The sequence below is a fragment of the Balaenoptera borealis genome, assembly GCF_965194805.1.
Source record: "Balaenoptera borealis genome assembly, chromosome: 17".
NCBI lineage: Eukaryota > Metazoa > Chordata > Mammalia > Artiodactyla > Balaenopteridae > Balaenoptera > Balaenoptera borealis.
Window position 1 is genome coordinate 1,157,510 of NC_138876.1, and position 27,433 is coordinate 1,184,942.

General features: G+C 65.1%; 1 protein-coding gene across 12 annotated transcripts; it reads right to left on the reverse strand.

The window, feature by feature from the left end:
• Window positions 1-15,325: 15,325 nt before the first annotated feature.
• On the reverse strand, window positions 15,326-26,525 carry RHPN1 (rhophilin Rho GTPase binding protein 1). 12 transcript variants are annotated; one of them, XM_082363240.1, is made up of 15 exons: window positions 25,523-26,525; window positions 21,771-21,886; window positions 20,631-20,759; window positions 20,209-20,284; window positions 19,520-19,597; window positions 19,083-19,207; window positions 18,822-19,006; window positions 18,383-18,576; window positions 17,878-18,034; window positions 17,690-17,803; window positions 17,125-17,340; window positions 16,699-16,775; window positions 16,345-16,491; window positions 16,085-16,246; window positions 15,326-15,668 (listed from the first exon to the last, which is right to left on the reverse strand). In XM_082363240.1, exons 2-15 carry the CDS (start codon window positions 21,797-21,799, stop codon window positions 15,504-15,506), a joined length of 1,854 nt encoding a protein of 617 aa, XP_082219366.1. In that variant the 5' UTR covers window positions 21,800-21,886; window positions 25,523-26,525; the 3' UTR covers window positions 15,326-15,503. The 12 variants fall into 12 exon arrangements, with proteins under 12 accessions (XP_082219366.1, XP_082219362.1, XP_082219363.1 ...); XM_082363236.1 differs by lacking the exon at window positions 25,523-26,525 and adding an exon at window positions 24,815-24,974 and having other exon boundaries at window positions 16,124-16,246; XM_082363237.1 differs by lacking the exon at window positions 25,523-26,525 and adding an exon at window positions 24,815-24,973 and having other exon boundaries at window positions 20,631-20,696.
• Window positions 26,526-27,433: the final 908 nt, after the last annotated feature.

A 27,433-nucleotide genomic window follows, 5' to 3' on the forward strand; every position in this document is an offset into this window, starting at 1 on the left:
GCCCCATGCTTGATTTGGGGACTACTTATACTAAAAAGTATTCATTGCCTGTGTAAAATGCGCATGCCCCTGGGGTCCTGTGCTATACCTGAAGACCTGGGGAGGGAGCACGGGACAGGCAGGAGGGAAGCCTTGTGGCCCCAGAGTCTGGCAGGGCCCACACCGCCCCAGGCCCAGTCATCCCCGCCAGCCTCCCAAAGTCACGACCAGCAGGGCACCAAGAAGCCGCGAGCCGGTCCAGGGTGTGGGCGCTCCAGAAACGTGGTCTTGGAGGACTGTTGTCATAATCGTGGTCCAGCCCGGCTGTGACCTGACACCCCTTGGTGACCCTCACCTGCGTGACCGCTGCTTCCCCACCCAGAAGGAGGAGGGAGGCCCCTTGGGGACTGCTTCCCCGTGGAGGGGTGGACATCGGCCACCTTTGCAGTGGGCCTCTCTGCAGTGGGGCCTTGAGTATCTCAGGGCTCAGGCCCCTCTGGCAGCTGGGCGTTCCCAGTCCATGGCTGGGCACCGCCCAGTGGGAGCCCTATAAATAAATAAATCTCGTCGTATAAATAAACCACAGCCTGCCGGACAGTCCTGACCTGGGGGCAGCTGGTGTGCCTGGCCAGGCCTGCACGCAGCCTCTGGAAGAGCGAAGGAGCTGCCAGACGTTTCCGGTGGCTCCCTTCTCCCTGGCCCAGCACCCATGCCGGCAGTGGCTCAGCCCAATGAGACCAGCGGCTGGACCCTCGTGGGGTCTGACTGGCCTCCCATGCACCCTCTAGCCCAGGTGATGGGCAAACAGAGGCCCAGAGACCCAGCAGTGTCAGCCTCAGGCCCCCTCCAGAGGGTGGGCCATGAGGGGCGGGGTTGTGACCGGCCTGACCCTGACTCTCCAGGCCCAGGCACCTGCTCTGGCCGCCAGCCGGGGCTGGGCCGTACTACTGCCCCTCCTGGCTTGGGGGCTACCTCCCCTCCACATGCTCCCAAGTCCTCCATGGTGCCCTTCCTGAACGAACAGTCCTATTGAGGGCCCCTGGCCCAGACCAAGGTGGAGGGGGCTGCAGACCCCAGGGTCCATGATTGATGGGGGTTTGGGGGCCGAGGCCCTGCCTCGAGGTGGGCAGACGGGGAAGCAGCTGTCAGCTCCTAATGGGTCCCTTGACAAACAGGATGGAGGATGCTGGGGCAGCTTCCGATCTGTCCCTGCCCCCCAACAGGGCCCCCAAGGGCAGGGCAGTTCCGGCCTGGCAGGCAGGGGTCAGAACTGTGGTCTGAAGACCCACAGGACAGGGCTCTGCCCCCCTCTCCTTGAGTTCTTTGGCGGCCAGTTGTGGTGGCCCTGGAGGGGAGGAGGAGAGCGGGTGGGAGATGAGTGCCGGGTGGGCCCCTCCCAGCCTCACGGGGGAATGCTGAGCTCAGCGCTGCGGGCTGGCCGAGGGCTTGAGGGACCATTAGAAACCCTCTCTGCCTCTGGCCGCCTGTAGACATCAATTCGCTGCTGGGCTGTCGTTACCGCTGCCGCCTCCCCTCCCCCATGCCTGCTCCATCAAACCCTCCACCCACAGGGTCTCCCTTGGCTTCCCCCACCTCCCCCCCGGTGAGGCCTGCCACTCCCTGGGCAGAATACCTGCCCTCCTTCAAAGCTGCGGGGACACACGCATGATGCGGCAGAGCCTGGTGGATGCGTCTGCTCTCCGGGAGGGGGCCAGGGCCTGGGGGAGGGGTTGGGGGACTTTAAGCGGGGCAGAATCTCAGGTTGGGAAGATGAAAAAGTTCTGGAGCTGGAAGGTGGTGAAAGTTGTACCACAATGTAAATGTGCTTAATGCCACTGAGCTGTGCTTATAAAAATGCTAAGATGGTGAAATTTATGTGTTAAGTATATTTTGACATGATAAGAAAAAATCTAACTGTCCCGCGTCCCACGCCCTCAACGCCAGCTCCTGGCCGCCCCCCAACCCAGTCCACGGAGTCTGTACTGAGGGGGTCCGTGTGCCTCACGTATTCCTTCTATTCCCATGCTAGCCAGGCCCTCCTTTGAGGACTGTCCTGGGTGGGGTGGCAGTGGCCGAAGGGGGCCAGGGACGAGGGGGGGAGGCTGGTGTTCCAGGCCAGCTTGGGCCTGGGGCTCCCCAAGGACAAGCCCAGGCTCAGGAGGGCACCCCAGGCCGTCCCCGTGAGCAAGGCTGGGGACCAGCGCTGGGACTGAAGGAAGCAGGGCAGGGGGGGCAGGGGAGGGTCCTCCAGAGGGAGGGGCATTTTCTTGTTGACACTGGTTAGTGCGGTGATGATAAAAAGCAGGGCAACTTTTAGCTGGTCTCTTGGAGTTTTTCAACTCTGCGTTTAACGCACCCCCTTCTGCCTGCACAGGGCAGACTGGCCGCTCCCCTCAGCACAAGACCACCTGGATGCCCGGTCGGGAAAGGGCAGGCCCGACCCCGCAGGGCACTCCTCACCAGACCCCCGTGTTGGCCACAAGCTTGTGTCTACAGTGTAGGTGGGGGGCCCTCAGGCCTGGGGAGGCGGCCTTGGCAGGGGCACTTGAGATTGACCATAAGGGGTGATTCTGTCCCAGGCTGGCCGATCTGGCCATCCCAGGGCTCACGGCTGCTGTCCTGACGAGCGGGAGGTGAGGGCTGCCGACCTGGCAGTGTGGGCGCCGCCTGGTGGGAAGATGGCAGGCTGCCCGCGGAGGCCGGCCACGCGGCTGCCAGCCCAGAGGGGATTTAAAGGGTGGCTCGCTCCGCCATCCATCCACCCTGGCGTCTCTTCCGAGGTGTATAAAACTGCATGTTCTCCCAGTTAGAGAAATGGCCACGTTCGGGATAATTGATTGATTTTTCCTCTTTAGGAATATTCCTAAACACCGGTTCCAAGAGCAGGTAAATCCCAGTCCCCTTCCCAAGTCAGCCGCGGGGGGCAGCTGGATGCCCTCACACAACCTCCCTCCAGGGCAGAGAGCGCAGCGGCCCCGCCCTGCTTCCTCTCACCCCCACTGTGCACATCGCCCTCGGCAGGGGATGCAGGGGCAGACAGAAGGTGGGCTTGCCCTTCGGGGCTCCCAGTCAAACCCTAACAGACTGCTCTGAACAGGCCCAGAGGTGAGTGTCTAGGTCCACCGACTCTGCCCAAATGCTTTGTGACACTGGACAGGTCTCTGAACCTCTCTGGGCACGAAAACAGAAGTCCAAGCCCTGCCCCATGAACCTGAGAGGCCGTGTCACGGTCCAGGGCTTGGAGGGCCAGTGCTGCAGACAGAAGTTCGCTCAGTCACCATGGAGATTGTGGGTTGAAGGACCAGGGGTGGTGGTCCCAGTGGTTGAGGGGCCCTGGGCTGCTGATTCAGGTTGCCCACCTTCCACTGCCTCTGACCAACTGCTCCGCTGCCCCGGCCATGACCCACCGCTCACTGGCCCTCGGCCCGTTGGTGGGCCAGGCTGCCAAGGCTTCTCGAGCCAGGCTTGCCCCCAGCTGGCCAATCTCTTCTTGGAGCCCCTGTTCTTTGGGCAGGAAGCCCTGCCTGGCCGGTCAGGCTGCTCACAGAAGTGCGGGACGACGTGGTGTGAATGCTGCATGGGGAGCTCGGGCCCACTTTCTTGGGGACAGTGGGTGGTGGACCCTCTGACCAGAAAGGGCCTGGCTGCCTGCTGTCAGGGCCACTAGGCCTCCTCATGAAGAGCTCTGTGATGGGGAGCGCAGCCTTCCATGGCCCCCCACTATCTGAGACAGCTTTGCCTCGTAGAAAGTTCTCCAAACTGAGAGTAGTCTGGCCCAGGAATTCCTCCCAGTGCCCTGGTGGGATTCTAAGGTCTTGCCAGTCCCTTCCACCCAGCAGGCAATGCCTCAGAGGTGAGGGGTCAGCTGTCCTGAAAGCCCTGCAGGAGTCCTGGGAGTGAGGCCTCGTGGAGGCCCCCAGGCAGCTTTGGGGGCCCACCCTGCTGGGGCTTGGAGGCCACCAGGGAGACGGGCAAGTGGAGAGGCCCAGGAGCCTCCAGTTGACTGCCCACCTGCCCACCTCGCTCTCAGGCCTGCCCCACTGTGGCTGCAGGGCCCGGCGTCGTCCTGCCGAGGCTCCTGGAGGGCTGAGAGCAGCACAGCACCGGATGATCTGCTATTGACGGGACGGGATGCGGCAGGCCGGCCTGGGTCAGCAGATGCATCCCCCGCTCAGGATGGCGGATTGTGCCTGGCCATTGATCAGACGGATGCTGGCCTGCCTGGGCCCTGGGGGAGGTGGGGGGCTGCCCGTGCAGCGTGGTCAGGGGGTGGGCATAGAGGTGTAGACACACTCCCTTCCTCGTGCCCACCAGCCTCTGCTTGGTTGACCCTCAGGCCGGGGCATCTTGATGCTGCCCTGGCATCGCCCCAGTGGGCAGAGCTGAGGCCTGGCCGGTGGTGGGGAGCTAGAGTTCCTCTGGCCTCAGCGGGCCAGCCCCTGGCCCTGTGCGGGCTCAAGACACCCCTGACACACTGTCCTTGCCTGGCAGGGACAGGAAAAGTGGGAACTCGGCTGTGACCTCTGAACCCTAGCAGGCACACTGCCAGCCTGTACTGAGGGGCCCTCTGACCTGGAGGGCCTGGCTCCCTCCTGCATTGGCTGGTCCTGGGCACCCCAGACCTGCCCAGGTATGAGAGGGTGCAGGCAGAGAAGTGACAGGTGCCCGGACGGAGAGGGAGGGGATGCGTGCATGAGAACCAGAACGAGAGGGGCACCTGGGAGACAGGCCAGGAGTGGGAGGAGCAGAAGGGAGCCGAGGCCCCGAGGAGAGACGGATACAAAGGGGAGGCAGCAGACACGCCCGGACAGAGAAAGGGCTGGGCCGGCACCTGGGCCCCCACCGCCGCTCCTGGGCGCCCCTCAGAGGCGGGACCAGGCTCAGGTCACCTTGGGCCGCCCGCCGCGCTGTCTGAGTGGTTCACGGTTGGCATGCGCCATCCCTGACCGATTATTGGAAGCGGGTTCCCTCGGTGGGGTCTGGGAGCCTCTGAAGCCGGGCGGCCAGGCCACCCGGAGAACCGCAGACAGGGTCTCGGCCCCTGCCCACAACTACCCTCCCGCCCCGGCCAGCACCGCTAATGAATTGGGATTTGATCCGCAACACCACAGCCGGCCACAGCGCGACTGTCTGGCTCCAGCCGGGCGGGTGAGGGGCGGGCGGGCGAGGGGCGGGCGGGCAGCGGAGTCAGGCCCCGGAGCCCACTGAGCCCACCGCCCCGCCTGCTCAGGGTCACCCCGGGGCAGCCGCCCCTCTGGGCCGGGGGTCCCCACAGCCAGGCAGCGGGGAGGCCCCCTGAGTGCGCCGCAAGCCCCGGGGTGGTGAGGTGGGCTCACAGGGTCTGAGGGGTTCCTCCAGCGGCCTCAGCCCCCGGGGCTGCACCCCGCCCCGGGCCGGCCCCCGGCACCACCCTCCGCTGCGCCCAGCACCCACCGTTAGGGCCTTGCCCGGGCCAGCACCGCATCTGCCCCAAACCCACCCCGGCGCCGGCCTGCTCTGTCTCTCCCCAGCCCGGCCTCCTGCCCCACTCCCGTGGGCCCTCCTCTTACCTGCCTGGCCTCCTGTAACCCACCCCCTCCTCAGGGGCAGGGGCCGGGACTGAGCCCCGTCTGGGCAGCGGGGGCCGGCCGGGCGGCACCGCAGGACAGGCTCCGGAGCCGTGCGAGTGAATGAACGGTGAGCAAGTGAGGCGAGCAGAGCCCCGGGAGGACTCAGGAGGGTGGCAGCTTGGAATGACTACACAACAGGGGCTGGGTGGGGTGCGGGCACACGGTGGGTGAGGCCACGTGGCCGTCACTAGAGCAGGTCAGGCAGGGGTCCCGGGGAGAAGGGCCAGGTGAGGGGGCAGCCCTCTAGGCCCTGGGCTTTCCCGGGGTGCTGCCCGCCTGAGGCCAGGCCCGAGGGAGCCCCTCCGGGGGGTGGGTGACAAGGTGACAGGAGGGGTTCTGACTGCGCCTCCTGAGAGGGATCAGAGGGAGACGGGCCGCTGACAGATGCAGCTGTCAGAGCAGGAGAGCTTTAAGGCAGGGTTCCAGGAGAGAGGGGAGAAAAAGAGAGAGATTTGCCGATTTAATGGAAAATCAAGCAGTCCAGCCTCCTGGCCCGGTGCAGGCCCCCTGTTGGGCATGGAGGACCTCAGACAGCCCGGTCCCCTCCTCTCAGTGGGGAAGGAGTCCCTTTGGCAGTACCCGGGTCTGGGGTCAGCCAGAACCCTCCTGCTGTCCCGACCCCTGGCCCCTGCGGCCTCCGCGGAGTGACAGAGCCCAGGGCCTCCTGCCCTTCCCACAGCTCCCCACGCCCCCTCACGGGCCTGGCACCTCTCACCACCCAGCTCGGCCCGGTCACCACGGCAGCACCAGCCCGTCTCCACAGCCAGCAGTACCATCGCCAGCCACACTGACCCTCACGGCCACAGACCGCTGAGCAGCCCGGCCGAGACCACGGCCAGCCCTCCGCCCATGCGGCCAGCTGCGTGGACACCGACATCACCAGCACACCCCCCGGGCAGCACCCCCATCCTGTCTACCCCACCTTCACCGTACGGCTACCTCGCTCAGTCTCCGGGGACCCCTGGGTCTGCTGGGGGAGCCCCTGGCCGACTCAGCTGGACACTGGGGTCCAGGGCTGGGGCCTCCGAGGGGCTCTGGGGTGGGAGCCCTGGACCAGCCGAGTCTGGACGCCTGGGGGGCGGGGAGGCAGGTGTCTTCTCAGCAGTAAGCACCGTGGGGTAACGAACGGGGGTGGGGGCCGCAGTATTTAACAGCCGCCGTCGGGTCGTGCGGCTCGGCCTGTAACCGGCGCATTATGAAGGCTAATGGATTTTTAAGGCCAGATTGATTTTTCATTAATTTGGTAAAAATCTTTTTCCTCTCCCCTATAATTCTGTCTTAAAACGCTCCCCCTGACAGCTCGATAAGTCACTCTTGTCTTAATGCACGTCTGGCTCACCCATCAGGGGCCGAGGGGGAGGGGGGCGTGGAGCCTGGGGGGCTGCCAATCAGCCCCAGGTAAATACTGCATTATGCATGGGCCTGGGGAGGCCGCCCTGCAGGGCCCTCTCCCAGGGTGGGCCTCGGCCCTCAGGACCCCCTGCAGGCCACAGGCTGCTGAGGAGAGGGCACAGCCCGCATCGGGACAGAGATAGTGTGTGAGAGACAAGGGGGGAAACGGAGGCAGGAGCCCCCACTCCCAGAAGGGGTGGCCTGCCGAGGCCTTCCTCCTGGTCAAGGTAAGGTGAGACCTCTGACCCCAGAGGGGCTGACCTTGACGGGGACCTGCCCAGGCCTCTGTCCATCCTCCTCCCACCAGCTCAGGGCCCCCCTCCCACCCCGATACCAGGGGGCCTACCCCCAGCCTGGTCTGGGCTGCCTGACCAGCAGGGGCCCCTGCCCCTCCTGGACTCCATGCCCACCTGCATCCTCCAGAGAGACCTCAGGGCCCCCAGGGCCTGTGGCTCCAGCCACCACCCCTCAGTAGGGCTGGCCTGGCGGGCTGGGGGCAGGGGGGGAGCTGACTACTTCCTCTTCTTCCTCTCCTCCCCTCGGCCGCTCCGCCCCTGCTCTCTGGGGCAGTGCTCCCTACTCCCCTCTGACCTCCCCCTCGAGATTCTCCCGCCAGCCTTCTCTTACGGGGTCTCCAGGCTGTCCCCCACTCCTCCAGCCCCACCGCCCTCTCCCAGGGCTTCAGGTAACCCTCCAGGGCCCTCCCGCAACCCACCCTCTCCCTCCAGCCCCAGACCACGCCCAGCGGCTCCCTGGACACGCTCTTCGTGCCCACTGGCAGCCCAAGTCCAGTGGGTGTACCTTGAGCAGACCCACCCAAACCTGCTCGTCCTCCTGGAATCACAGTCGCACCGCCACAGTGGCCTCACAGAGGTGCTCCTGGAACTGTGAGCCCTGGTCCTCAGTGTCCAGGCCGCCAGGGGCCCTCCGGGAGTGGGGTGCAGCCCTGGAGTTATGCCCTTCCCCAGGCAGGGGCCCACCTCGTGGAGTGAGTCCCGGCCCGCAGGCCCACCCCAGGCACCTTGGCCCTGCTTCTCTTTGCCAAGCTGCCTCCTGCCCCCTCTAGGCTCTCCTCATCCCCCCTGTCCCCAGGGACCAACCTGAAACTGGGCAGGGGGGTGAAGGCCCCTTGGGCTCCCAAAGCTCCCTGTGCTTGCTGCTGCCACTGCCCTGAGATGCCTGTCTCAGCCCCATCAATGGTCAGCCCCCCAGGGCCGGCGCCTGGCTTGACCTCGTAGTGCCTAGAGCCCAGCTCAGTGATGCAAGCGGAGCGGGGTGCCGGTGGCCCTCCTGAGCCGATCCTAGGCTAGCTCTGGCCCCTGTCATCATCACCCCAGCACTGACTGGCCCCAACCTGAGGTCCTCTGTCCAGAAGAAGGGACGGTGAAGGAGAGCCTGGCCAGGGGCTTGTAAAGCTGGCGTGTCGTGGCCGTTGAGGGGATTAAGAGCGAGTTAGTGGTGACACTCATGTGGCTGTCGGCCATGGCGGTGATGGTGCTGCTGGTCAAGTGACAGAGATGCAGTTTGGGGGAGATGACGATGTGGATGCCGGGGACAGTGTGGGGGTGACGGTGCTGATGGCCGTGGGGACGGGGTGCGGGTGGAGGTGCTGCTACTGGCCGGCAGTGACCACGGTGCTGGTGAAGACAGAGGTGGAGCTGTTACTGGTCCGAACGTTGGCTGGAGCAATGGGGCAAGTGGAGCAGGCGATGGTGGCAAAGGGGAGTCTTGGCAGGGGAGGAGAGGGCAGGGGAGGGCAGGGGAGAGGAGAGGCAGCAGGTGGGCGGAGGCCGGCTCCTCTCTGCTCCTCTGAAGGCCCAGGAGCCTCGGAGGGGATCCAGGAAGTGAGGAGGGTCCTTCCTGCCTTTCCGGGGCTGACCCCGCCCTCCCGGCCCGGTGCCTCCTCCTGCACTCCCTGGGGTGCCGTGGGCCAAGCGTGTGGGACCTGGAGCCGGCCTCGGGGTCTGCACGGCCTGGGAGGACTGGCTGTGTGTGTGTGAGCGTGTGGTGGCTGGGCTCGCCCCGACCCCGGCTGAGTCCACAGTCAGCGTCCGGAGAGGAGGGAGTCACGGCGGGCACGTCCCCTCCGGGAGGGACGCAGGACTCCCAGAAGTCGCTGCCCCCCCTGCAGCAGGGCTCTGAGCTCTCAGGTAGGGAAACTGAGACCCAGCGATGCGTTCTTCGCAGGCTGGGACGGGGCGCTGGGACAGGGCGCCCCAGGGACAGCCCCTTCCAAGTGGGGCCTTGGGCTTCAGCTGGGCAGTTCTGTCTCGTCCTTCCCCGCCCCCTCTGGGGGCCCACCTGCCCTCCTTCCCACACATCCTGCCTCGACTCCACTCAGGGGCAGGTGAGGACCATGCCCACCTGGCCCCGGAGCTAGGTGCCGCCGAGAGAGTGCAGGCCCTGGGGAGGGGAGGCTGGGAAGAGGGAAGGGAAGGGAGGAAGGGGGAGGGGAGGAGGGGGAGGGCCATAGTGGGGGTTCTCATGAGCTTAAGCTGCACTGGAGGAAGCAGAGGAGGCTTCCAGACACTGGCACAGCTGGCGGGGGGGGGGGGGGGCGGGGGCGGGGCAGGGCTGGGGGCCCAGAGTCAGCAGAGAGCGATGCATCAGGCCAGAGGCACAGGACTTTTCCCAGCCGTCAGAGCAGGGTGCTGGGTGTGCTCTGGTCCGTGAGGACTCCGGCGAGCCGCTGTCCCCTCCACTCCTCCCCTGTCCCTCCTGGGCTGTGAGCCCAGGGACCCTCTGTCCCAGGAGACTGGCCAGGCAGAGATGTTTGGCCTGGATTCCGCCGAGGGGTTCCAGGAGCACCCCTGAAGGGGTGGCTCTGTCGTGGCAGGTGCAGCGAGGGGAGGGGTGCTTCGGGGCTGCCCCGCAGGGGCCTGAGGGCGGCTCTCCTTTCCCTCGCACCAGGAGGCACACGGCCACAGAAGGGGCGGCCCCAGGTTGCCCCGGGGGACCCTCACCCCTGGTGCTGGGAGACGGGGACTCGTGGTGGGGGGAGCGGGTTCAGTGTCCTCTAAACCCGTGCACTGCCCGTTCCCTTGGTGGCCACACCGACCACTGACACTGACCCAGGTCACCTCCACTCCACTTCCTTGGACGGCCCCAGTGGAGCCTTCTAAGTTTGCCTGGGGGCCACTGTATTTGGGTCCATCGCCCCCCACAGGAGCTCCGTGAGGTAGACTACCTGCACGACAGCTGAACGCACAGACCCGGCCACAGGGAAGAGGGCAGAACTTGCTAGGGTGCCTGGCCCCGGGGGTGGGGGTGCGATGGGGTGCTGGCTGAGCCTGGGCAGCCCCCCAGGCCTCAGACCCCCCTAACACACACAGCCAGGGGCGTGGCCGGGCTGCTCCACACGGGCTCTGAGCGACCCCACGGTCCTGTGCAGAGGCCTCACCAGCCACCGAGAGAACGGCCTCCCACCTCCCCCTGGGGCTGAGCCCCCAGGAGGCAGCACTCAGGACCCGCGACCCGTCTGAGGGGTGGTGAGATGCCTCAAAGGCACACAGCCACCTGCGAGCCAGCCACAGAAGGCTCTGAGCCCCCAGGACTCTGAGGCCGAGGGGGATGAGCAGGGTGGGGGATGTCTGTGGCTGCCTCATCCACTCGGTCAGTCTCTAGCTGGGCAGCCCTGAATGCAGATGTTCAGGTCATTGTGACCAAGTGCCCCAGCCACGTGCTTCAGAATCTGGGGGTGGGGCGGGCTTTCCAGAAGTGGGAGATGCTTCTCATGGACAGCTGGGCTGAGCCCACCCCTCTAATCCAACACCTGAGGCCCTGTTGGATCATGTCCATCCTACGGAAGGACAAACTGAGGCCCAGAAACACGGGGACTTGTGTGAGGTCGGCTTATTGGCTTCCTGCTGCTGTTCTAACAAATTATCCTAAACTCGGAAGCTTAAAACACCAGAAACTTGTTCTCTCCCAGTTCTGGAGGCCAAAATCTGAGATCGAAGTGTCGGCAGGGCCGTGCTCACTCGGAGGCTGGAGGGGAGGACCCTTCTTGGTCCCTTCCGCTTCTGGTGTCCCCAGGTGCTCCTAGGCTGCTGCCTCATCGCTCCAGTCTCTGCCCGTGTCTCCACATGGCCTCTCCTCTTCTGTCTTACTGGGAAATGTGTCAGTGGATTCAGGGCCCACCGGGTAATCAGGATGATCTCATCCCAAGATCCGTAGCTTGAATACATCTGCAAAGATCCTTTTTCCACACAAGGGCACGTTCACAGGTTCTGGGGGGCTGTATCTTTGGGGGCCACCATCGAGCCCTTTGCAGTCAGGCAGCAAGTTCAGCTTCTCCAGCAAAAGCTCTGTCTCGGGATGTGGGGAGCACAGTGTGCCTCCGGCTTCTTGGGCTCGGGTCCCTACGGGACACCCCGACGCTGGAGCCCGACCTCCCGGCCTCCACGAGAGCCGGCAGACCTCTAACCCAGCCTTCTCAGCAGGGCCTTGGGAACTCGGCCCCCCCAGGAGCTCGGGTCCGAGCGGCTGCTTCTCCCACTTACCGCCTCCCACGCACCCCACTTCTGGATCCCCAGGGCCCTGGGACCACCCTGGCTGCCCCCACCCCCGCGGCGGCTGTGCAGCTTTGGTGAGCCGCACCGCCTCTCACACTGGCCCTGGGTCCCCGAGTGCTACCTCCCGTGGGCTCACCCCAGGGGCTGGTGTCCAGTGGGGTGAAGGCTGGGAACCACCACGTGGCCATGGTTAGTGGGGTTCCGGCTGGAGTGTGCCATCGATCCAGGTCCTGTTCTGGAGGCTCCTGGGCCAACCCTGCCTTTTGGGGGATCGGGGCAGATTGAGGCGGAGGTGGACGGGCCTGGGCTGGGTGCGGGTGGGGGTGGGGTGCGGTGGGAGCCCTGGGAGAAGTGAATTGAGGAGGTACGGAGGGAGAGCGAAGCCAGGAGGGGTCCCCCCAGCCGGCGGCCCTGACACCTGTCCTCCGCCTGGCCCTCTCCTGTGATCCCTGCGCCCCACCCCCTCCCTGGCCCTCCCGCCTCCGCCTCGGGGCTCCCTTCTGCACCCACGCCTCTCCTCACATTAATCTGCTGCTGCGCTCACTGCTGACCCAAGCGAAAGGGAGTTTGCCTTTTCCCCTCGCGGCAGTTTTCTGTTGGCAAAACAAAACGATCACAGCATGCGCTCACCCCGACCTCCCCGCCCAGGGGGAGACCACTCTGGAAAATGAGACGTCCCTGCGTGGGGCGGGGGCGGGGGCGGCGGGCGGGGGCGGGCCCGGGCGCGCGCTGGGGACCTCCGCGTGCACGCTGCTCAGCGCACGTCCTCCCGGGCCCTCCCTGTGCTGGGCACGGGGACAGGGGCAGTGTCCTGCTGCCGCCTCAGAAGCTCCTCACCCTCCCTCCCCGGGTGGCACACACATGGGACAATCGCAGCAGGCGGCTGCATCTTCCCAGGTATTTGTGGAGCTTGTGGATGAACTGGCGCGGTCCCTGTCTGTGGCCCACGGCCCATCCGGGGTGCCGCGACAACGGGATGTGGCTGGACCACAAAGTGGGGGGCTAGAGCTGTGACCTGAGACGTGGCCATGTCTGAGGAAGGCTGAGCACATCCCAGCTCGGAACTGACGGCGCAGAGAGCACAGGGCAGAATGGGGCTGGGGCGCTGGTACGGGGCAGGCAGCTGGGGAGAGACGGAGCGCCTAGACACGTCAGGGCAGAGTGCGTGGGCCAGGCAGGCACGCGCCTCCTCACACCCACCCCCACTTGTGTGTAGATTCCCACGCGCCAGCCTGTCAGGGCAGCCACTGCCACTGGGGAGAGGACTCGGCCCAGGTGGGCTCTCGGGGCATAGCCCCTCTCCCAGCCTGGACAATCCCCCAGCACACACGGAGAAGCCCCTCGGCCGCCTGCTTCACTCCTGGGCTGGGCCAGGCGCTGACACGACCCCAGGCTGATGTCGTGTGTGGCGGGACTCACCCTCGGGTGCCAGGCAGGCCACTGCCAGCTTGTTCTGAGTCCTGCCCCCACCGGGGTGCAGTATTGCCCTCAGGGTGGGGGTCAGGCCACAACTGACCGCTGGGGGTCCTGCCAGGCCCAGAGTCGTGTCCATGACCTCATCCCCAAGGCCTCCTGGAGCCAGCCCAGGACTCCGCCTTCGGCCAACTCAGCCGTCCAGGGACACTAGGGAGATGCCAGGGAGACTGGGTGGGCCGGGCCACTCCTGTGTGCTGAGGTGTGCTGGACACAGGGTGGCAGTACTCTCGGCGTCCAGGAACAGCTGATAGGTGCCTCAAGTGGCTGGAAGCGTGTGGGCAGAGCCTCCGCTAGCCTTGTGGGACGCCGGTTGGTCTGTGCCCCACGCTCGGCACCTACTATCCCATCTGGAAAGTGGGTTCACTGCTTCCTGGAGAGCTGGGGCTCCCCTCGATGCCCAGCCCCACCTGGCCCAGGGGAGCAAAGGCCCTGGCTTGCCTGAGGGCCAGGAGGCAGGCCACTTGTGCAGGGCAAGGGAGGGGCTGGGAAGGCCCTGGTGGGGTGTGCACCACCGGCTGTCCGCGTGGGGAGGGTCTGGTCCTTGGCAAGGGGCCCTCCCCACCTGCCTGGGGCGAGAAGCAGGTAGCAGCTCCGTGCCCAGTCCCAGCCCCTCTTGGGTCCAGATCAGCTGCTGGAAGCAGGGAAGTTGCTGAGTCCTGGACAGGACCTGCCAGCCCTGTCGTCCCCGATTAGCGGGTAATGCTTCTTTGATGCACAGTTTTATTAATCAAATTAGTAAGTGCTGAGGTGACCTTGGCCGGTTCTGCTGAGAGGGGCGTTCTCCCAGGAGGGGCAGGGGGGTCGGGGAGGGACGCACCTGGATGCCCTGTCCCCAGGTTCAGGCAGGTGGGGCAACCCTGCCGTCCCACTCCGAAAGCTGCATGCCCTCATCACACCCACTTACCCATTCCCTCACATTCTCACCCCCCCCCACTCACTCCCCTGCCCCAATAATGCTAAAGAAGGTGGGGGATGGCAGGGGCCAGGTCCCACAGGGCTGCTCCTGCCTGGGACCTCACAGAGGGGACAGGCATGATGCCCGGAGACGGGGGTGGCTGGGCCTTGGTCTGCAGGGGGGCTTCCTTGCTCTCCGGGGTCTGCTGCTCCCTTTCCCCAAACCTGCACTGCACTTAAGCGGGCAGCGGCTGCCCCCTGGTGGCCACAGGGACCCCTGCCCCCCAACCCTAACCTGCCGAGGGCTGCAGGCGGCACCCCGTCCCACGTCTCACTCCTCTTTTTGGGGCCAGATCCTGAGCCACACGACCGTGGGACCCAGGAGAGTGTGGCCGCCGCGGTCTCTGGGGGCCGTCCACCAGTATGCGTGGCTGGGGGACACTGAAGGCTCACGGTCTGAGGAGCCCAGTTCAGTGCCAGAGGGGCTGGGGAGGAGTCCAAGGGGGCTACAGTGGGCTGGGGGCACCCCTCAGTGCTGGGCTCAGGTGCAGGGGGATGAAACGGCCCCACAGACACCTGCCCGAGGCTGGAGCAGGGGCCTCGGACGCCCAGGCTCGACTGCAGGGCAAGGACAGGTGGGGCAGAGCCTGGCAGGATGGGGCGGGGCCTAGTGGGGTGAGGGCAGAGACAGGGTGAGGCCGGGCGGAGCTTGGCCAGGGGGGAAGTGAGAGCGGGGGATGGGCCTGGCTGGCAGCTTGGAAAAGGACTGGACAGCAGGTGCAGGGCTGGGATCAGATCTAGGCCCTCGATGCAGAAAGGGTCCGGATGAGGGGACAGGAAGGACGGAAGCAGGGGTGGGTCCCCGTTCTGTGCACGGAGGGACAGTAAAAGGTGTGGCAGTAGTTGGCCTTGGCTGGGACCCCGATCAGATGGGAGGCGGTGCTGTGGGCACTCCAGGCTGCTGTGTGGAGGGAGGGGCAGGGCAGGAAGGTAGCTGAGCCTTCTCCAGCCTGTTGGGTGCCAGGTGGGCCAGTGGGAGGGGTGCCCAGAAGGAATCACTGGAGGCCAAACAGAAGCTTGGCTTGGGGCGGACCCAGTCCTGAGGGAGGGTGTGGACAGGGTATGGCATGCTGGGGGGGCAGGGGGATGGGGAGAGCTCAGCTGAGGGGCCTCAGGGCCCAGCACAGGGGGCAGGGGGCATCTGGGCTGCAGGGACCTGCTGGCAACACATCACCCCAGCCTGCCTGGCTCTCTGGGGACGGCTCCTTCAGGATCCAAGAAGGGCAGCCGGACGCCCCCACCTGGGAAGCTGCCCTCGAGTGGGCACTTGGGGCGCAGGAGGACAGGGCAGCCCAGGGGCAGCCTCCTGGCACTTGGGAGTCGGTGTCCAGAGGCGACTGTGACACTTCCCGTCGGGGGGGGGCAGCACCTGGCCCCCAGCACGGGGCTCGGACACACCTCATCTGACAATGTCTTTAATGGGCAGCTCCAGGCACTGGGTAGGGCAGCAAACTGGCCGGAAGGTGCTCTGGGGTCAGGAAGGCGTGCGTGGGGTCCTCGCTCCCGGCCAGCTGGAGCCTGTGCTGGGGCTCGGGTGTGGGGAGAGCGGGCGCCTCGCTGCCAGCCTGAGCAGCCCGGCTCAGGGGTGTGGCGCTGGGGACAGCCTCCCTCCAGTCTTGCCCCTCTTGGCCTTACGGTTCCAGCCAAGGAGGGGCCTGGGGCTGGCCTGTGCGGGCTCTGGCGTCTCCCAGCCACACTCCTTCTGGCTCCTCAGAAGCCCCCCCAGGGCTGGCCGGCGGTCCCCCTGTGTTCGGGATGGAAATGGGTATCGGGCGGCATCCTGGCCTGGCCTGCTTGCGGCCAGCCTGGTGAGTGCAACAGGGACGAGCTGGGTGGTATTCAGGGGGCACGTGGCGGGGTCCCTGGGAGGGCGGCCCTGTAGCAGGGCGCCCCTGGGTTTGCCGCGCTGGGCGGACAGAGCTCCCGCGCAGCTCCTGCCCGGGGCCTCCAGGAGGGTGGAGGCCGGCTGAGGGGTGGGCTGGGGCCTGGTCAAGGGCAGGAGCTGCCAGCAGGTGGAGGCCGCAGCGTAGGTGGCTGCAGCCTGGACGGTGATCCCAGTGCTCTCTTGGCATCTGCGCGTGTTTGGGGCTTGGCGGAAGGCCTAGGGCCGGGGCGGGACAAGGAGTGAGGGACCACCCCGCCAGGGCCCCCGGGGCTCACCGAGCCAGGCGGCTCGGCACCGGGCAGCAGCGTCAGCACCTGCAGGCTCACGCCCTCGTCGCCCACGCCCTTCAGCTGGGCTACCACATCTGCGTGCTTCCACCACCTGCACGGCTGCCCGTTCACCGACACGATGTAGTCACCCTGCTTCAGGCCGGCCGCCTGCAGGGAGACGGGGAGAGTCCCGCCGGCACCCCTCCACCTCTGGCCGGTCCCATCTTCCCCCTTCCCGCAGTCAGCCCCGGGGTGGGGGCCCTTACCGCGGCCCGGCCCCCTGGAACGACGGCAGCGATGAGAACGGGCGCGTCTCCCCGCAGCGTGAAGCCGAAGCCCCCCTCTCCTCGGGCCACGTGGATGGGCCCTGCCAGCCGCCAGCGGTTCTTGGCTGAGAACACGGACAGGGGCCCCTGGGGGCGGTCAGAGGTCAGAGGCCTGGCTGGGCTGCCGCACGTGGGGGAGCCCCGGCCTGGAGCACCCTCGCCCCGATCTCCACATTTGGGGACAGAAAGCAGCAGGGGCTGCAGGGGGGCCGGGCAGGGTTGGGCCCCCATCGAGGGCCTGCGTGAAATCGCAGCGCGGAGCCGAGGTGGGGGTGGCCTGGGACGGGTGCTCACCAGCCGATGGAAGATATCAGCCACCTTCACCCGGGAGAAGCTGGGTGCCCTGCCCTCCGGCCTCCGCCGCGTCTTAGCTGAAGGGGTGAAGGGGAAGGGAGGGCGGGGCTGAGCCCAAGGCTCACGGCCCCAGAACCCTGGGAAGCAGCCGGGCGTGGCTCGGCCAGAGCAGAGTGGGTGACCCGAAGTGCAGCCCGTGCACACCGGCCCCTCTGTGGACCACCAGCAGGAGGAGCCCCGGGGCGTGGTTCTTGGGGGTCCCAGGTGCAGGCAGAGGGGGGCGTGGAGGAGCAAGGGAGCTGCCATCACGGCTCCCCCGCCAACTGCCCTGCTCCTCCTTCGGGGGCCCATAGCTCTGTGGCAAATGGAAGTTGCTCGCAGGGAGGCCTCCGCCCACCGCCCCCCCTGGGGCCAGGACACACCCACCCAAGGGGCCTGGCTGCTCACGCCGAACGTCAGGGGCCTCGGCGGCCTCACAGAAGTCGTCCTCGAGGTCGAGTTCTGAGTACTTGGCCAGAGAGCGCCGCAGCGCCTGGGCCAGCACGACCTGCAGCAGGTCCACCCTGCGCAGGGCCCGGCACACGGCATGCAGCCGCAGGGCCTCCTCCTGACCCAGGATGGCGCGCTTCAGGTGGGCCTTGCCTGCACGGGACAGAGCTGTCACACGCCGCCTGCCTGGCCCCTCCAGGCTGGGCCCCAGCTCCCCCACCCCCAGATGCTGCAAGAGGAGGGCAAGTGAGGGCTTCTGGGCTCATCCTGAGGGCCCGCTGGCAGGTCTGAGCAGCGAAAGAGCTGCCACCGTGTGTGGCTCGCCCCCCCCCGCCCCAGCCCCCTCCCGACGCTGCCCGCACTGCTGGGGCCCCTGCTCCGGGCGAGCTGGGGACCCCACCCGCCAGGGCCGGGACACCAGGACTGGGGATGACAGGGTGGAGTGGGTCATTCACCCCCGCGGAGGCCGCAGCGTCCCACCCTCCTCCCTCAGCCACCTCACCCAGCTTCCGGCGCTCCTCTTGCTCCTGGGGCAGCGCGGGGCCCCGGGGCTCAGACGAGGCCGGGAGCCCGAGGAAGATCTGCTCGAGGGCTGGAAGCTCCGCCTCTGCCACCGCTGGGGGTCAGAGAGGGCGGTGAGGCGCCAGTGGGGCCCTGCCGGCACACGGGCATGCGGGGCGGGGCACTCACGGGCGCCGTCACACAGGGCCAGGGCCGCGTGGTAGTGGGCCAGGGCGCGGAAGTACTCGGCCTTCACGTGCACCAGGGTGGTCCAGGGGAAGGGCACGTAGTCCTGGACGGGCGGCTGGGCCATGGTCTGGTGCACCAGCCGGTACTCGGCCGCCACCTGCTGGCGCACACGGCAGGATGCTGGGGCCTCCCGCGAGCCCAGCGGCCTGGTCCCCCGCCCCTCCCCACCCTGGGGCTTTGCCCCGACCAAAGCCCCAGCGGCCCTGCCCCACGCCAGGCTGAGCTCAGGCGCAGGGCCCCGGTTCCTGCCCTGATTGGTGTTGCCCCAGAGGCGGGGACTCAGGACCTCGGGGTCGACAGCCGGCTTTGGGACCCTACAGGAGATCCTGCACCCGGCCAACCTGGCCCAGAGCCTGGCTCTGCTCCTAAGCTCCAGCCGGCACCCTCGACCCAGGCCCTGCTGCCCACTGAGACACCGCAGCTTGGCCGGGCTCCCCGCCCTCACCTGGGCGGCCTCCTGAGCCAGGTGCAGCTGGGCCAGGCAGTCACGGGGGGCCACGGGGGCCTGCAGCGAGAGGCCCTCGAAGACGCACTCCTGGGCCTGGGCGGTCATGAGCTGCTCCAGCATGGAGAGTGAGGCGGGGCTCATGTCAGGGCTGGGCGCGTGGGAGAAGTTCTCCCTCAGGAGGCTGAAGGCCCCTGCGGAGGGGAGGGGGCTCAGGGTGGCACGGTGGGGCCGCCCCACCCCCGCCCCGTGTGCTCGGCCCTGGTTGGGGAGCACCCTCTGCGCCCCACAGAGGGCCTGTGCGTGTGACCCCTCAGGCCAGGGGGCCATCGTCCTGGGCCCCTAGCTCTGGCCACAGAGAAGGCTCTGCCCCTCACTCACGCCTGGGAGCGAGGACCACGCAGGCACAGCCGGGGGGCCAGCCCTGGGCGGCGCTCACCCGCAGCCCTCTGAAAGGCCTCCACAGCACAGCTGGTGCCCTCGGGGCAGGAGCGGTCCTGGCGAGCCCCGATCTGGGTGTGGAGGGCGCCGATGTTGAAGAGCACGCTGCCCTTCTCGAAGGCCAGGGCCCGCTGCTGGGCCGGAACCCCCGTCAGCGAGTCGTACCTGCAGGGTCGGGTCAGGCTGGGCAGAGCCCTCACAAGGAGCCGGGGTCTCAGAGGCGGCCGCCGTCCCCCGCCCCTCCCCACCCCGCCCCTACCAGTGGAACAGCAGGCCCAGGCTCCTGGCAGGGGTGACAAAGCGCGCCTCCTGGAAACACAGCTGATTGTAGTAGGCCGTGAGCAGCTCCAGGCCCGCCTCGCTCCGGCTGGGGGTCCGCGTGGCCTGCCGGGTGGAAGTCAGTGGGGTCCCACGGCCCCAGCCCACCTCATGGCATGCACACCGCCCTGGGAATCCCCTTGAATGCCACAGCCCCAGGGGAGCACCCCAGGGTCTTGGGGTGGACACGGTCACACCTGCCCTCCCGGGAGCTGCTGTGGACCACATGTGCCACTCCAGGAGACTGTGCAGGACACTGGGGCGAGAGACCCAGGCAGGGTCCCTGGGGTGGGGACAGGCACAGAGTAGCCATTCCCAATGGGCCAGCAGCACCGAGCCTCTGTCTTCTCACCTACGGACTGGGGGGAGCCCACCCACCTGCCGCAGGTCCTCCAGCTCCCGGATTTCAGCCTCATAGGAAGCACCGTCCTCTCCAAAGTGCCCTGAGATCAGCTCCTGATTTGAAGGGACAGGCGCTGGGCTTCCCTGAAGTCTCCCAGCCCGACGTGGGTGAAGACCCGAAGCGAGGGGAGGCCCTGGTCTACACACGGACGTGGGTGCCCCCCACCACGGATATGGGGCCTGGAGACTTGGTGATGTTTCTACTTGAATTCCCTTATTAACCCCACGAGGCAAATGCTACCTGCCACTTGACAGGCGAGGACACTGAGGCCGAGAGGTGAGGCACCTTTCTGCTGGCCTGGCCGGAGTGGCAAGCTGCCCAGGGCAGGCAGGCTCACGAGCCCCCACAAGGACCCGGGAACCAGCGGGTTTTCTCAGCACAGGCTCTGACTGGAAGAGGTGGCCCCCGCCAGCGGGACCCTCAGAGTGAGAGTCAGGACCCTGCAGCCGTCTTGGGGCCTCCAGTTCTGCTGACACCCATCCCAGGGTGCGTGCCTTTCTGCAAAGCCCACCCAATCCAAATCCCCCGTAGCCTGGGGAGGCCAAGCGGCTCCAGGGCAGACCCCTCTTCTCTCTGGGCCTGAGAGTCTCCATCTCCGTGAGACGGCTGGACCAGGAAGCCCCGAAGACCCCCCAGAGCCCAGGGCTCACAGGCCAGCACTCACCTTCAGGGGTGTGGCCCAGTCTAGCTGCTTGGTCTCCTTCAGCCCCAGGGGGATCATGGGGACAGTGATACCTTCGCTAGAACCAGAAGCATCGAGTCTGGGCTCTAAGGCTGGACTCTGCTGTCCCCAGTGGCCACGAGTCCACCCGCTACCACCCCTGCCCCACGGGACACGCCCCTCCTCTGATTATGGTACACGTCCTTGCACACCACACACGTCCCACCACGCTCTGTCCTGGATCACATCCTCCCACACACACGCGTGGTGAGTGGTGTTCTCCTGCGCACGCATGCACACGCACCTCTGGGGCCACTCCGCATCCCTGCACACACGCACCCCTGGGGCCAGGCTGCGTCCTTGCACACATGCGCACATGCACATCTGGAGCCAGTCCGTGTCCTTGCACACACGTGCACACGCACCTCTGGGGCTGGTTGGCGTCCACGTTGCCGTCGAGCCCCTCCAGCTCCTCCTTCAGCAGCTGCAGGCTGGAGTTGACGTAGCTCAGCTCCAGGGCCACAGTCTCCCTGACCCGGGCGTTGCTGGTGGCTCTAGGGGAGGCCAGCCTGAGGTGAAGTCCTAGCCCTGCAGGCGGACCCACGCCCCTGGGCTTCGCTGCAGCCCCTGCCCCAGCATGAGGTCTGGAGCCCACTCCCAGAGTGATGTGCCGATGGGCCCAGCCCCCTTGGGGGGCAGCAGTGGGGTCCAGGGCCCGCCAGATGACCTCCCCCTTCTCTGCAAACCCCCGTGGTTCATGCAGACTCCTGTCCACGCGGGTATGTCGTGACTCTGGCCCAAGTACATCTCCATGGCCCCTGAACTTCCAAGGCATAAATGTCCTCCACCACCTCTCGCTCCCCCAGGACACAGCTCACGCCTGCCCTCCACAGTGAATGGAAGCCAACTTCCCTGGAGGGGCGGGGATCAGACCCTCTCTGTGGCTGGCAGGGGGGCCACAGGTCCAGGAAGGCAGGGCTGGCCCTACGGATGGGAGGGACAGGGAGGCAGGGCTGCTAAGGAAAAGGAGGGGCCCAGGCCCAGCAGAGCCCCGCCCTGGGACTGGCTCTGCACTCACTGGCACTCTGCACTCAAGCAGGCCAGGCCTCCTCCCTGGGCCTTGGGCCATCACCGGTAGACGGGCGTGTGTGTGAAGGTCAGCACACAGCTGCTGGTCACCACGTGCATCTCAAAGGCTCCCACACTGCACACCGGTGGGGACATCCCTTCCAGCCCTGCTCCAGCCCCGCACGGAACGGAACTCGGCTGGCCCTGAGCCTACCCCTGCCGGTGAGGGCCACCAAGGTGGGGGCCTGAGTCACCTGTGAGGGTCTCAGCCGAGCGGCATGGCTGCCCCAGACCCCAGTGGGAGGCCCAGCCCTGCCTCTCAGGAGCCTGAACGGGAGTCCACGGCCACGGAATCACATGTGGGCCACAAGACCAGGCACCCACCTGGGTCACTGCCCTGCCCCAGGATGCACCTGCCTCGCAGGGGCCTCGGGGATCACGGCACGGTTCTCCCGTGGGTCGGCCGGTGGCAGGTGTCCCAAGCAGCCAGCACGCACCTGTACAGGTTCTCGGCGCCCGTCCGCATCCTCAGCTCCCTGTTGATCTGCTGGTGGATCCGGGCCCTGCGGCTCTGCAGGCAGCCGTGCTGCGAATTTGCCAGGAGGTCACAGCCCTGCAGAGAGGCCACAGGTCACGGGGGCCAGGCCAGCAAGGACATGGCGGGCGGGGATGTGGCTGGGACTGGGGCCCCGGGAAGAATCTGGGCCTGTCCGGTGTGGCTCTGGGTCTCAGCAGCCCAGCCTGGAGCTCCTGCCGGGAGATGGCCAATTACTCACCACACATCCTCCTGAACTTCTGAATTCCTTCTGTAACCCCCACGACCCATCCCGCCCACACAGTCATGCCAGGCCACACACGTTTAATTGCAGGGGATGCCCAGCCGGCTCCCGCTGGGGCGCTAACAGAGCGGAGGCTCCCCTGGGCCACGCTGAACATGGCCGGGTTCCGTCCCAGTTGGCTGCTTACTGGCGGCAAACGCCCAAACCACAGGCCCAGGGTCCCTCCGCTCACAGGCAGCAGGCCAGGCCTCCCAACGGCCACCATCTGAAGTGCCTCCGCGCGGGTCCTGTACCGCATATGAGCCACCTGCCAGCCTGCCCACGTCCCGGGCCCCAAGCAGGGAGCCCTGCGGCAGGTTCAGAGGGTGAGAGGCTCCCTCTGGTGAGGGGAGCGGCTTCAGGGCCCCAGTGGGACTGGTGCAGCCGCGGCCACCACACCTCCTCCTGGCCATTTAAGGACCTCCCGTACGGGTCAGTCACCAGCCCAAGAGTTGGGAAGGATTTCTCAGAACGTACTTCCTTGGGCAACGTCCTCTCAGGCTCAGGTGATCACCTGGCCCCCGATCGGAGCAGGGATGAGAACACAGTGCCTCCCAGGACCCTGCCCTGAGGGCACAGACAGGGGAAGTTTTATTCCTGCGGGGCTGACGCTGGCCTCCCTACAATGGCCACTGTCTTCCACAAATCTGAATAAGCATGCCCCCACTGTCACATACAGGGCAGTTTCCCACCTTCTGGGGGCTCTAGTTTGTCCCAGCCCCGTGCAGGGGGCACCCTAAAGAAGGCCTCACTCCCTTGCACAGACAAGGCTCCTGGCGCATGGCCACCTTGGATTATGGCCCAACATCTCCTCCACACTCCAGTATTCTCAGGAGAGCTCAATCAGGGAAGACTTCCTGCAGGAGGAGGCATTCTTCTGGGACTTGAAGGATAGAAGGCTTCAAGGTAACTGCGGAGAGGGGACTTGTCCCCATTGAACAATGGGAGAAAGAGCAATCAACTTGGAGGACTCCCTGCTGTGGGACCCTGGGCAAACCCTCATCTGTAGATGGGAAGGGGGCTGGTGTCAGGGTGGCACCAGGATGGAACAAGACAAAACACGGCTCTCCTCCCTCCGCTCTGCTGGTTGAGTGTCTGTCTTCCCACTGGCCTGCGCCTCTTCTCCGTGGTGCCTCCCACACCCACTTGGTGCAAAAGGGAATGAGCAGAGGACATGAGCAGTCTCCCCTCCAGGAGGCCTGAGAATTTGGGGAGAGAGGGGCAGGCCACAGCTGGAGCTACATCCCTATCCCTCCGAAGGTCCAACTGCAAAGCTCCAGCAGGTTCTAAGGGTTCTCGGTGAGCGGCACTGCTGTCTGCCTGGGGAGGGGTGGTCCACGTGCTGGGCAGAGGCCGCCAGCCCTGCAGGGCTGTCCTCATCCACACAGTTCGTTTGTCTCCAATGTCAAGTGCTCCTGGAGAGATGTGTTGGAGGCAGGAGACCACGGCCTCTGAGCCAGGGTCCCCTCTGAGCTCCGCAGCCAGCACCCCCATGGCCTCATGACCCTAACGCTCCCTCCAGAAGGCAGTCTGGCTGCGTGACCTGGGTGGGAGGTGTGCCTACGGCCCAGTCCGCAGTGCTGGGCGGGCTGAGAGCCACACTCACCCCCATTTCCGCACCAGGTGGTAAAGGGCCAGCTCACCCACCTGTGGAAGAACCCCCACCCTGACGGAGAAGAGGAGCGACCCCCTACACCCTCCCTGCAATGGCCCTGATGGCATGGGTCTAGCGGATCCCCCAGAAGCCCAGGAGGAAATGGCATGGGCAGTGGCCAGAACTGGCTACGTGTGGGGGCAACTATGCCAGCACAGGCCTGGGAACAATCAGCAAGATGGTCAGCAGGGCCAGGCCTTACACCCTCGTGGGTGCAGGTGCCACCTATGCTCGGTGGCACCAGACTGAAAACCCTTGGGGACATGGACGCCCAAGGCCTGGCATAAAACTGGGGCAGCCTCTTGGTGACCACCAGGGGACAACTGGGCTCCCGGGCTGCAGAGGGAGGCAGCCAGAGCACCCTCTCCTTCCCGGGCACAGACTCGAATGTCCCCACACCCCCTCCCTTCCAGAGCTCCCCCAGTCCTCCTGGAAATGGTCCACAGTCCACAGTGCGTGGGGTCAGGGACTTCAGGAGGGGGCAGAGGTGCGGGGAAGTGAGGAGGGACAAATCGCCTAGCTGGGCAATCCTCCAGCCATTTCCTGTACCCAGGAGGCTTCAGCCACCTGTTGCTAAAAGTTTCATCACAGAGCTGGGTGCCCAGGGCAAAGCTGAACAGTCTTAGGGGAGAGAGGGGAAAGCTAGAAAAGGAGGAATGATGGGCACCAGGAACAAGCACGAGGGCCACGGGCTGTCACTGACCAGAGCCCAACACCTGTCACAGAAGGGAGTCCTGAAGCGTTGGAGAAAACCACAAGGTGGACTTGCGCTCCCACCTGTTCCTGGTCGACACAGGAGGGGTCCCCAAACGGGCTAGAGAGGAGCCCAGCACAGGCAGACAGCTGGGTTCTGGCTCCGCACCGGGCCCCAGTTTCCCCAGCGATAAGCCCACCTTGCCTCTAGGGGCGAGCGAGATGTGGGGTTCGCCCCGGAGTCTAGCGGCGCGCTCGGACGGGAGAAGCCAGCGCCGACCCGGCAGTCCCGCGCCCGCCGGAGTCAGATGGCGACAGGAGCACGTCGGGTCTGGCACCCCACCTCCCGGCTCCCCCCGCCCTGGGGCACTCCCACCTTGCGGACGCTGCCGGCCGCCTGCAGCCGGGCGCTCTCCTCGCCGGCGCCCGCGCCGTCCGGCCTCCCCTCGGGGACCATCGCCGCCCGCCGTTCGGGCCGCGCCCGCCTGGAAGCCAACGCCGGCACAGGAACCCCGGGCGCACGGGATCGCGCACTGCCCTCTTCTGGGGGGCGGGGGGGGGGGGCGGTGGTGGCCCGGTCGGCTGGAGGGGCGGGGCGCTGGGCGCCGAGCGTGCGAAACTTTCCGCTGCCCAATTGGCGGCAGCGGAGACTCCGACGGACAGCAGCCTCGGCCAACCAGAGTGCGAGGGAGGTGGTTCCGAGGCCAGGCCCCGCCCACCCGCGCCCGCGGAGCCCCGGGGGAATGCGGTCGCCCTTGGCAACCGCCGGCCGGCGGATAAGGGAAAAACACTGCGCCGCGCAGGGCCCCGGGCAGCGCGGGTTTTGCCCGCACCGGCGGCGGGGCCTCCGCGGGGCTAGTCCGAAAACATCCGCAATGGGGTTAACGGTTTTGCTAGCGCGAGCGCTCGTGCAGCTCTTAAGGTCCGCTTTCCTGTCTCCGCGCGGGTACCCAGGCTCCGGCCTGGCCCCAGTGAGGTGCCATGGTCGGCCGTCCTTTGTCACACCTCCAGAACCCGCTTTCAGAACCTTCCTCTGGAACCCGTCTCTGGAGCCCACACCCCAGAATCCTCCTACAGAACCCACCTCCACAACCTGCTTCCAGTATCATCTTGCTTTCACAACCTACTTCTAGAACTGACTTGCCTCCACGACCAGCCTTCTTCCAGAATTGGACTCTTTCCGTAACCTGCTCTCCCTGCAGGGTTGCTCCAGCGATGTGCCTCCGTCCAGGTCCTTTCATAATTGCTCTAGTTATGGTGACTCTGCAGCGTACTCAGATTTCATGTGGGGCTCACCTCACCTAAGAACACGCCGTTTGTAGGGGCAGGAACACCAGAGCGTAAGCAGTAGCCCTTGTTTATCTTTTAAGTTCCGATAAAGTTCCAGCTTGTCCGTCCTCACCATCTCCCCTCCGTGCAGAGCCCTAGGCTCCTTCTCTCCAAACGTGCACGCCTGATCCCCAGCGCTAAATCCTGTAAACTAAGCTCCTTGGCCCACCCTGGCCATCTGCAACAATAACAACTCCAAAATAAGGTAATTGTTAACTCCTGGGAAAATAAAAAGTAACCACAGAATATAACCTGACTCAGCTGTGTACTTCAGGATGTCCTGGCATCTTGACCTCAGGACCATTATAACGAGTTTCTGTTAGGAGGAGGTAAGAGGGGAAGAGTGAAGAAGTGGGTGAGAGAAGCCGAAGCTTCATTCTCCTGAGGCGAAGTCAGTAGGTAAGGCCTCAGTGAGAAAGCAGAATTCCGGATGCAGAAGTATGTTGTTCGGAACTGTGGAATTCAATACCAAATCGGCAGCTCAAAGAGTTACAAGAGGTCGCCCCTGGGGAGGGCGGTAGGGCACTGGAGGAGACTTCTGTTTGGCTAATCGGGTCTTGTAGAGCTAAGGTTGGTGAAACTCTGCACCTTCTATAACAAAGCAATCCCAAAGCTTAGTTTTGGAAGAGTGGATGTCTAGAAATTGACAACAAAAAACATCCAAAATAAAAGGTAACCATTGGAAGTGAAGAGATATTTCTAAATAAGGTTTGAAATAGAAGAAAGAACACAAACTTCACATTACCTAAAAAATAACTAGAAGGCTTCCTTGGTGGCACAGTGGTTAAGAATCTGCCTGCCAATGCAGGGGACACGGGTTCGAGCCCTGGTCCGGGAAGATCCCACATGCCACGGAGTAACTAAGCCTGTGCGCCACAACTACTGAGCTTGTGTTCTAGAGCCCACGAGCCACAACTACTGAAGCCCGCACGCCTAGAGCCCATGCTCCACAACAAGAGAAGCCACCGCAATGAGAAGCCCGTGCGCCACAACGAAGAGTAGCCCCCGCTCACTGCAACTAGAGAAAGCCCGTGAGCAGCAACAAAGACCCAATGCAGCCAAAAATAAATAAATAAAATAAATAAATTTTTAAAAAAACTAGAAAGTAAATAATGTTATATAAAATGTGTGGAATAAACCAAAGGAAATTCTGTAATCTTACAGGTATTTATTACTATATAGATGTCATATATGTGAAATAAATCAACAAAATCAAAAAAAAGAGGAGGAAATAAAGATTAAAAGCTGACAACAGTCACATAGCAAAAACACCCTGAGTGTTTGAGAAAAAAAAAAGTTGATAAATCCTCAAGAGGCCCAATCAGGGAAATAAAAGAGATTGTATCAGCTAGGATCCGCCTCTGACTGCATGAGATTGGGATGCAGCGGCTTAGACCCCGGGAGTGAGATGCTTACTATTTTTCCCCAGGTCACCATTCAGAGATGGATGGTGGTGGTGGATGCATCCACAGGGGCGTACACCACGGACCTTCAGCCTCACCGTGGAGAAAAGGTTACTCCTCCTCCGGGTTCAGTTCTGGTTTCCAGGGAGGAACAAGCATCAGGAGGAAGGCAAGAAGTCCCCCACGGCCCCCCAGACCTTTGTCTCACGGCCACACGTGGCTGCAGGGGAGGCCGGGAATGTATTGTCCTTGCTGGCAGGTGC

Excerpts from the sequence above, each read along its gene's own strand:
- RHPN1 (XM_082363229.1), bottom strand. The coding sequence starts at position 24,895 with ATGGTCCCCGAGGGGAGGCCGGACGGCGCGGGCGCCGGCGAGGAGAGC. Across the intron at positions 21,887-24,814 it reads CGGCCGGCAGCGTCCGCAAG|GGCTGTGACCTCCTGGCAAA; the intron begins GTGGGAGTGCCC and ends GCCTCTCTGCAG. Across the intron at positions 18,035-18,382 it reads TGGCTCAGGAGGCCGCCCAG|GTGGCGGCCGAGTACCGGCT; the intron begins GTGAGGGCGGGG and ends GTGCGCCAGCAG.